Source organism: Hyperolius riggenbachi, chromosome 3, assembly GCF_040937935.1.
Source record: "Hyperolius riggenbachi isolate aHypRig1 chromosome 3, aHypRig1.pri, whole genome shotgun sequence".
NCBI classification, from domain to species: Eukaryota; Metazoa; Chordata; class Amphibia; order Anura; family Hyperoliidae; genus Hyperolius; species Hyperolius riggenbachi.
In genome coordinates, this window is record NC_090648.1 from 12,860,242 (window position 1) to 12,871,129 (window position 10,888).

The window sequence follows — 10,888 nt, forward strand, 5'->3', positions numbered from 1 at the left end:
TTCTGTACCTTTGTTATTCTGATACTCTGTTGCCAAATTCTGCTGGTCTTAGGATTCTGCCCCTGTATACTGTCTCTGTACTTTATCTGTCCGTGTGTTAACGACCTGGCCTGTCCGACCTTGAGAACTCTCTCTCCCATAAGAGATAGTTTGCAGATCTGTCAGTGACACTTCCTCGTTGGTGTCACTTACGTTCTGTCCTTCCCACTCTCAACCTAGCTCCGCTCCTCGGGGAGCTTCAGACCTGTGGAAGGAACCTGATCTCAAGCAATATCTCCCACTGTTTAACACCCTTCTCTCGGGTGCTCTCCTCAAAGTATTACTGTTGCACCAAACACTCTTATCACTCAGGTGTCCAGAGGATAGAGATATATCTGATTATCGGTGATACTGCAGATCATCAATAATCGGGTATATTCTGCATTCTCGGTGATACTGCAGATCACCGGTAATCAGTCCCTCTCTGTGTTACACCGATCGTTACAGGGCCCTTGACTCTTCAGCTATCCAGTCTCCAGCATCCAGTTCCCAGTAATGTTACCCTAAAGGAAAACTCTGACTGCTTAGTTTGACCTCTTGAGAAAGCGGGTCACCGCGATACACGTGGAGGGGCACCGAGGGGGTCCTGGGCAGTTTACAACTTGGAGCCAGATGTACCGGTAGTTTCTTTTTTCTCTTTTTTTCCACTCTGCATTTTCTTACAGTGCTGACTGGGCACCAGTTTAAGCTGCATTGTTATTACACAGGAGGTTGTTATATATGCATACAAATTGCCAGTCTTTTTTGAGCTTTTACTTGATGCTGTGATTTTTCTTATTGTAGCAAGAGATTGTTGGTTTGCTGCGGCAAGCCATTGTATTCATTGCCTGTTCCCCTGCATACATTGTTGTGTTGTATTCTGGGTATTACTGCTATTTTCTCCAGCCCCCCCCCCCCCCCCCCCCAGGTGTTTGTGTGTTGAAGTGTTTCCAAATTTGTATTTGATGTCCTCAATAAAGATACTATTATATTAAAGCTGCATATTGGTTGCTATGTGGTTTTTGCATTAGAATCCTCTATACAGATGCCCTTTTATTTTTGGTTCAGCCTGAAGTAAAAGTAAACTGAAGATATAGACAGTGGGCTTGATTCACTAAGGCAAATAGCACGCCTTAACTAAGTTAGCACACCTTATCAAAGTTGGCACGCCTTATTAAAGTTAACATGCCTTATCAGAGTAGCATAGCGAGCGCTACGAACCCGCGAGGGCTCAGGGCAGGACGAGTGGAGCTCTCGTCAAAGTAAGTTAGGCATAAGTTCGCTATGCTACTCTGATAAGGCGTGTTAACTTTGATAAGATGTGCTAACTTTGATAAGGTGTGCTAACTTTGATAAGGCGTGCTATTTGTCTTAGTGAATCCAGCCCAATGTATCCACAGGACTAATTCCTAATTCCAAACAGGACTTTCCTGAAATCTTTTGGTGTGAAGTGTTAAAAATCTAGGTCTAAAAATGTATGTGTGGAATGACTCCTGTTCTAAATATTTGTAAGCTCCCACACAGAGTAATAAAGACCTAATAAACTATTGAACTCCATCTTATTATCAGCAGTGTTTGAACAGCCACACAGAAGGTTGAAGACTCTTAGGCCTGGAACCCACTAGTGCGTTTTTTTGAGAGTTTAGGGAGTGCTTTCCATTGCTAGCGATTTCCCTAAATGCTCTGCCAATGTAAATGGATGGGACAGATTCCACTGCAGCGGTTGCGATTAAGCAAATCACAGCACATGCAGCATTTTGGGAGCGTTTCCATTCAAATGAATTGCATATGAGCAGGGAAATCACTCCCGAAATCGCTTGCAAAACGCTAGCGATTGCGACAGTGCTTTGTGCTTTCTATTGGGTTCGAGGCCTAAATCAGTTATCTTGGACTTTACTGACAGCTCAGAAACTGTGATCTCTATAGCATTCCTTTATTAACCCTTACAGTGAAAACAAAGGGAAAGAAAGGCACGCATTTACAGTATAGCATATATAAAATGTAATATATAATCTCATAATAGTACATGTCACTTTAGGTAAACTTTATCTACAAATGATTATGCTGAAATATCAGCTAAGGTGGTGGTAAAGGCAAACCACTCTACTAAACATCCAATTCCAAATCTTTTAAGCATTTCACACACAATATACCACCTCGTTTTCCCCCATTCCCACCTGTTGTTTCCCGCCCCAATTCCTTTCGATTGTAAGCCGTCAAGGGCAGGGCTCGCTCCCCCTTTTGTGTCTTGGAATTTGTTATTCATTTCATAGCTTGCACTCGCCACGGAATATGTTGGCTCTTTATAAATCAATAATAATAATAATAATAATACCACATTTCCTTTGTCTGCTCAATTTACCTCTAATCTAACATGCATATAAATAAGAATGTTATTCCGCAGGTCGTTGTCAGTAAAAGCAACAGACGGTGTCAGGATAATAATTTCCAGGATCCAATAGCTGTGAAGTTGGTATTTAGGATGATTGTCCCAATTCTGTCCACAATGTCATTTTATTTCCTGAACAACTGTTCAAACATCTTCCTTGTCCTTTTATCCTTGTCCTGCATCCTTGTGCCGCCATCAACCTTTGGTGGGATGCATTCATTTTGTTGAGGATTCTCTATAATCGTTGGCCTTATCTTTACGTTGCCACCAACCTTTGCTGGGGTATATTCCATTTGTTGAGAATTCCCCATGATCTCTACATAACCATCCCATACACACAGTGCAGCATGGAGAGGCTCCGTGAAGGTGGCAGTGAAGGTGTGGAGGCGTTTCACTGGTTTAGACGTATCATAAAAGGAGATTCTCCCGGCATCATAATCCAGGTAAATGCCAACTTTATCACTGTCATTGTTGAGTAACAGGATGTGTTCACTGTCATGGATCACTGAGTAGTGATCATCACTCTTGTATAAACACCATGACTTGTCATTGTCCCCAATTACTGACTCGTGTATTCTGTCTATACTGGGGTAACACATCCCCAACCTCCAGCTATCTGACCCTCCAACATCCACTTCCCAGTAATGTCGTCCTGAGGAGAAACTCTGGCTGCTCAACACCTGAGGATCCTTCTGAAATCTCTTTGGTGTTTTGGGGCGGTTCTGTTGTGTATCTGAATTGGAGGCAGTTTTCCTGTCATCTGATATAAGAAGCCAATTATAAGCTGTGCTGACATCTAGTGATATATATTCAAGATCCTGAGTATAGAAGACTTTCTGTGCCTCTGTTATTATTTCAGATACAGATTGAAAGATGGTTGCCACATCCAGATAGTCTCCATAATCAAGCTGTTTATCACATCTCTCTATGTCCTCCTCATAATATCCCTCCTCTGTGTCACAGATGTCACCTGAATGTGATACCTGTAGGACAGTCAGTGGGTCAATCATGTTACACAGCTCCTCAATGTGACACATCTTTCTGATCAGAACCTCTTTCTTTATCCTCAGCCGTCTGATTACAGAATCATAGGATAATGAGATCTGCTCTGCCTGCCTGCTGATGTCACTCATGACCCTTCTCTCCAAATCGTCCATCCGTCTCCTGACATCATTAAACAGGGCAGTGACTCGCTTTGTTTCACCATCTGCTTTTTCTTGTGCTTTTCTCGAGAGTTCCTCCAGACTCTGGACTCGCTCCTTACTCTCTTCAGTCTGGCAGGACACACAGGTACAGGTATTATCCACAGTGCAGTAATACTTATGGACGGGGCATTTCCTGTCCTCCAGGGAGGCGGTGGGGTCACATAAGACGTGTTCTGGTGACTTGCTGTGGACTTTCATGTGATTCTCACATAGAGAAACTTCACACTTCAAGCACAATCCTATAGAAGGTACAGGAGTGTGAATACAGTGACTGCAGAAGACCTGAGACTCCTCCTGACCTGGCTGAGTAGACAGGAAGTTCTCCACAATGTTACACAGCTTTATGTTCCTCTGCAGTGCCGGCCGCTCCTGAAACTTCTCTCTGCATTCAGGACAAGAATATCCTCCAGACCCCTCCTGTGTGTCCAGAACACGATGAATACAGCCCCGGCAGAAGTTGTGTCCACATCTCAGGGTTACAGGATCTGTATAAATGCTCAGACAGATGGAACACTCCAGCTCCTCTCTCAGACCAGCAGACGCCATCGCTGACAGCAGAAAGTATACAAGTGAAAGTAAATAAAGCCGGATAAGCTTAATAAATAAAAGATGTGGCATGTGGGAGAACCAGTTATTTGGTGCGGCCATGTGGGGCTGAGGAGATACATTTTCAGGTGTTATTTGAAAAACTTTGCTCTATTTTCACCGTCTCAGACCAGCAGGTGAATTTGCTGACAGCAGGAAAGTGAAACAAGTTTTCATAAAGTCATCATATCATAAATAAGGCCGTCTCTGACACTCATATTGCGGGAGGACACACCCCACATTTTCCTGCACAGGGTGGGACTGAGCTACACCCTCACTTTGTATCTGCAATGACTTTCGTTCCAATAGATAATTAAAAGTTTCTGAATCTAAACTTATTTATTATATCCATTAGGATATAAGAAAATGTTTAAGCTTTGGACAGATTACCTCACCAAGGTCCTCCCACGAGCCACTCCTCTAGTAAAAATGTCATCATCCCCTCTTCTTAGTATATCACCCCTTACAATAGCAAGTGTGCCCAGTATATCATCCCCCATAGTACTTGTTGCCAGAAATGTAGCAACCACCCCCTTCTTAATATGTAGTGTGGCCAGAATAACGCCCTCCAACAGCAAGTATGGGGGATGTACCATTATAGTAGTTCTTTCCCTCCCCAATCCCAAGTATGGCCAGTCAGTGCCAGTTCTCTCATGAAGCAAGTTGAAACACTTGCATCAGGCATAGAGATTACAGGGGCAGCATGTTTGTAATGTGTTTACACTTACAGCATGCAGTCAGAGTAGGAGGAGAAGTGAGAGGAGAGCGAGGTGAAGAGGTCATCATTGGGGAAAAACAGCTAGTTGTGTTGTGTGAGGAGTCTGACAGTGAGTGAGGAGGGGGGAGGCAGGAAAGCAGCATTGGGGAAAAGCAGCTTGTTGTGTTGTGTGAGGAGTCTGACAGTGAGTGAGGAGGAGGGAGGCAGGAGAGCATCATTGGGGAAAAGCAGCTTGTTGTGCTGTGTGAGGAGTCTGACAGTGAGTGAGAAGGGGGGAGGCAGGATAGCAGCATTGGGGAAAAGCAGCTTGTTGTGCTGTGTGAGGAGTCTGACAGTGAGTGAGGAGGGGGGAGGCAGGAGAGCAGCATTGGGGAAAAACAGCTTGTTGTGCTGTGTGAGGAGTCTGACAGTGAGTGAGGAGGAGCGAGGCAGGAAAGCATAATTGGGGAAAAACAGCTAGTTGTGTTGTGTGAGGAGTCTGACAGTGAGTAAGGAAGGGGAGACAGGAGAGCAGCAGTGTTTCATTTGACACAGCAGAAGGGAGGAGGTGTCACTGCTGTCCTGTCTGAGGAGGAATGGAATGGCTGAGGGTGGGCAGCGTGTTTGTCACGGACTCACAGCCAGCCAGTGTGTTGTGTTGAGCTGCAGCATTTCTAGTCTCAGGTTGTTGCATATGTTCCCTTGCTGACTGAAGCAGAGTAAGCTGTCAGGTGCTGTGTAATCATTCCAAATTGTGTAGAACAGTCTAGAACTGCCCCTGTGGCCAGTGTAATATCCTCCCCCTAACTAACAACATTTTACCTGCTTCAGCTTTGGGACAGTTTCAGGTGCCTCTTCTCAGCAGCCAGGCACCATGCTGCAGCATACCTTCTTGCATCTCTTTGGTGTTCCTGCAAGTCACGTGACATGCATTGGGAGCTGTAATGAGGTATGCTGCAGCAAAACATCCAGCTGCAGTGAAGGGAGGAGAGGAGCATCGTCCATACCTGCTGCTGAAACAGGTAAAGAGCCACTCCCTGCTACTTTGCAATAAAATGTCACCCACCGGGCAGTGCAGGCTGGAGCCCAGGTAGAGAAGGGGACACTCCTGGTATAATCAAATTTCCCCTCATTTCCTGTGTCTGAAATCTCCATGAATCTCTATGGCTCTGAAATATTATATTTTGATAAAGTTTAATTGACAAGGATCCTGTTAATTAGACTTGTCTGAGGTTGTTAAATTAGTGGAAGTAATCTCCCATTTGGAAATATTGGAAAAGGTGAGCAAGGCATTTATGGAGATGCGGTTTTGCTTCTATTATAGAACAAGAATCTTTGACCACCATTTCTCTGTCTTAAAAGTTACTTGGAGGAGAAGCACATGCCACCCTGCCCCCATAGTAACATGAGATAGTTTCTCCCCCACAAGGTAGCTAAGCCATCTGGCTTCTATTATTGAGAGTTGGAGGAAGGGAGGTATACAAGGAATAGGAGGTATACAAGAATTCCAACAGGATTGTATCTGTACAACAGTTATAACATTTTTACATTAGTGTAATGCATGTGGAAATATATATATATTAATGAGTAGATAGTTTTCAATATTAATAAGTAAATTTGTTTAGTATGTAAGTTTAAGTATGTTAGCAGATAGGAGTTAGTATCATTTGAATCGACCAATCAGAAGGCAGCTTGGAACTTGAGACGTCAGGAGCCCAGTTGTTATTTAAATGAAGGAGGAGGGGGGTTGAGGCACACACGCTGGACATTCACAGATGGACTTAAGACTCAGGCACACATATTTAAGTCCTATTATTCTCACAGACATTTCAAGACAAAGAAACTTTATTTAATTCTTATTTTATTTAAGATCCTTAATAACTCTTTTTATTTTATTAAGAAGATTTGTACTATGGACTTTGTATTTTTATAATCTGAAACAATAAACCTCACTAAAAGGTTACTTTTGCTCAACGCTTATTTGTCTGGAGAACAAAGACATTTGCTGTTAATATTCATAAAAGCTTCTAATATATAACAGGCTCTAATATAAACCTTGGTTGTCCTATAGAACGGCTTCTCTACTCTAGGGAAACACAAGGTTTTATTTGCTGCTGTTTCTGTCCTTGTAATCACTTCCAGGAAGGGCTTATACAGGAGTGAAGAGAGGGACTGCCCCCATGATTGCCAAGCGGGACATTTATGGGGTAAAATGTTGGCTTGCTAAGGTGCTGTTCCTCAGAAAGGTTCTGTTTGTGCCTCCCCCTTGCAGTCTGAGCAATGGGATGATGCAATCCGAGCAGCAGCATCTGCTTCTCCCACAGTGGCTGAAACTCAGGCATGCAATCAAAATTTCAAGAAAAGATTTTTAGCTGCAGAAGCTTCAATTCACACAAAAATTGTAACGTTTGAACACTGTGATTACTGAGCCATTAAGTGAAGGATACACAACCTAAAAGAGGTGGGGGTGTACCTAGACCTAGAAGAGGTGGAGGCAGTACACATGGAATTGCATGGTTATACTTACATCACTAATATAAAATCAGACCAGACCAGTACGCAATTGAGCGTCGTGCCTAAAGTGCCTTATGGCAAATCCGGCCCTGTTTGGAATACAAAGTTGGAAATAATCAATTTTGACCATCTTTACACCTAAAGAGACACTGAAACGGAAAACAGAAATTATGATTGTAATGAAACGCGGAAAAGCCGCCGCAAGGGCTCAGAGTGAGGCGGCTGTTTCCGCGTCCAACATGGTGGCACAACGCGGAGAAACCGCCGCATGCCGCATGGACAGAGCGGTGGAGTCCGCGTTGGAGGCGGCAGTCGGCAGATTGCACGGATGGCAGAGTTGCTGACAGTGCAGCCGGACGCGGGGAAACCGCCGCTCCCTTAGAGAGCGGGGCGGCGGTTCCCGCGATTGAATCAATGGTTACATTGCAAGACATGTCTGGTGTGGCTCATACTGTGCTGTGTGATCTGGTTTTCATGTATCCCTTGTATTCTCGTATTGTCATATTGCTGTATGTCACCCTAAATATTGTCTGTAACCTAAACTAATGTTCAGCGCTGCGTAATATGTGGGTGCTTTATAAATACAATAAATAAATAAATAAAAATTATATCAGATTTTTTTTTTTGCTTCAGTGTCTCTTTAACTCTTCCTGTACTGGAAACAATATTAGACTTATGTCTCTGCTCCTAATGTTTTATTTCTTAGCTGTACTATACATACCAATCATTATATCATATTATTTTTTCGCTTTAGTGCCTCTTTAAGGGCTCTTTCACACTTGGACGTTGCGTTAGATGCGACGTTAAGGTCACATAACGTTCCCCTACCGTAATGCATGTTAGTATTGAAGTTGGACGTTATATAGAGCCGCGTTATGCATCTCTTCATGCGTACTTGATGCGTACATTTTGACGCATACTATCGCAGGAAACCGGCGCATGCGGCAAAAAAATAAAATAAAACAGTACTGAGCATGTGCAAACATCCAAACGCAGCCACATACGAGTATAACGCACAGTATGCAGCACTTTCTTTGAACGTGCAGCGTTACAATGTAACGCAACGTGGGCACTGTGAACAGCCCATTGATTTTTCATTACTGTGAGTTGGGCTGCGCTACTGGCTGCTCTAACGTGCGCCTGTAACGTCCTAATGTGAAAGCAGCCTAAAGGAGCCAACGCACAAAACTTCTCATAAATGACCTATTTTCACCTAATTGATATAAATAGCTGTTCAGCACATTTGCAAGCAAAATAATCACTCAAAGTAAGCTGTTCCTGATTTATTAGCTTATTTTCAATATTACGTTTCTTACCTAAATTATATTGTTTTTTTGCTCTTCGGGAGCTGAAAAAATGAAACCTAGATCAGGTAAAAACAGGTGAAAAAGCTTTGTGAGTCACGCCCAATGTGTTACACCTATCCAATCTTACTTGGCTAATGTAACCACCTCCAAGTAGTAAGAGAGCCATTTGAACACTATGAACAGTGCTGGTAAGCTCTCATAGTACACAGGAGTGGTAAAATTGGCCAATGAGGATTGGACAGATGTACACACATTTAGCTTGCGGTAAATCGGAGATGGATAACTTGTGTAGGCCTGATAAACGTCAGGATCTCTTCCTAATGTAGGGTGAGGTGAGCTTACACACATTCCGTTTTATTTGGCTAATGATTGGCCTGTTATACAGCTTCCATGTTGTATGACAAGCGCATATTTACACAATCTATTCACAGTATTCAAACCCTATTGGCCTTCCTACTACATGGAAGTGGTGAAATTGGTCATTCAAAATTGTATGTGTGTATCAGACTTTAGAATGTCTAAAAATATCTATAAGCTATGTAGCATTTATCCCAACCAATAAATCAGTACATTATAGAACGCCCCTTAGAATAGATCATGTCCAGTAAAGGCTCAGTAAGTCCCCTTTTACTGCACGAGAAGCCAGATGCACAAAGCAGGAAGCATTGTAACCCTGGTGTAACTGTACCTGCAGTAATTAGCAAGCTGGCAAACCCAATGAACATTATGCTGTTACTTATTCTGTGAAAAGGTTGGAGGCGGTGCTGCAAATACAACAAAAGCTAAAAAATCCTAAATCTAAAATGTTTGCATTTTCGATTGCAATTTAAAGGGTTGAACTGTGAGAATTATTTTTTTTATTGACACAAGAAGAACCATACTTTTTTCCTGGTTCAGTATAATGTCTAGGTGTGGAGATTTGCTATACCACTTCACAATAACATTGACATTTATCTTTGCTAAAGAGACAGAAAGATAGAGTGTTAAAGCTGGATAACTCTGAATTCTGCCTTATGACCCCTTTACTAGTTCACTAAGCACATCGGCCACGTGCTATAAACTTAAAGAGACACTGAAGCGAAAAAAAAAAATGATGATATAATGATTTGTATGTGTAGTACAGCTAAGAAATAAAACATTAGGAGCAGAGACATAATATTGTTTCCAGTACAGGAAGAGTTAAGAAACTCCAGTTATCTATGCAAAAGAGCCATTGAGCTCCACGACTTTCAAAGTGGCAGAGAGCTCTGTCTTCTGAAGCTTGTTATCTCAACTGTCAGTCACTGTATCTTCTTTTTCTCTCCAGAGGACAGGTCAATATTTCACTGGCCTGCTCTGTAAAAACATTTAGAATCTTGAGTAGTGTGTAAATTGAAAATATTAGAGAATGATGCAATGCTATAAAATACCCGATACAACTGAAAATAAAAATATTAGAATATTTTCTTTGCTACTAATGTTCTAGTAATTATCCGTACTACACAACCAATTCATATATCATAATTTTTTTTTTGGCTTCACTTAAAGGGATACTGTAGGGGGTCGGGGGAAAATGAGTTGAACTTACCTGGGGCTTCTAATGGTCCCCGCAGGCATCCTGTGCCCACGCAGCCACTCCCTAATGCTCCGGCCCCGCCTCCGGTTCACTTCTGTAATTTCTGACTTTAAAGTCAGAAAACCCCTGCGCCTGCGTTGCCGTGTCCTCGCTTCCCTTGATGTCACCAGGAGCGTACTGCGCAGGCACAGACCATACTGGGCTTGTGCTATACACTCCTGGTGCCATCAGCGGGAACGAGGACACGGCAACGCAGGCGCAGGGGTTTTCTGACTTTAAAGTCGGAAATTCCAGAAGTGAGCCAGAGGCGGGGCCGGAGCATCGGTGAGTGGCTGCGCGGGCACAGGATGTCTGTGGGGGACCATTACAAGCCACGGGTAAGTTCAACTCATTTTCCCCCGACCCCCCCCTACAGTATTCCTTTAAGGACCACAGGCTTTACCCCCCCCCCCCCCCCAAGACCAGGCCATATTTTCTAAAATAGGCCACTGCAGCTTTAACGCCAAGCTGCAAGGACGCAGAACACAGCCCTTTTCTCCCCACCAACAAAGCTTCCTGTTGATGGGGTCCAGTGTTTATTTTCAGTTTTTTTTTTAAATATTTATGTTTATTTTTTCA

The 10,888-nt window shown here is 43.1% G+C and overlaps 1 protein-coding gene across 1 annotated transcript; it reads right to left on the reverse strand.

Annotated features, from left to right (window-relative positions):
• Positions 1-2,532: 2,532 nt before the first annotated feature.
• LOC137561801 (E3 ubiquitin-protein ligase TRIM21-like) lies at positions 2,533-4,158 on the reverse strand. Its single transcript, XM_068273158.1, has one exon. The coding sequence runs from the start codon at positions 4,156-4,158 to the stop codon at positions 2,533-2,535; it is 1,626 nt and encodes a 541-aa protein (XP_068129259.1).
• Between the last annotated feature and the right edge of the window lie 6,730 nt (positions 4,159-10,888).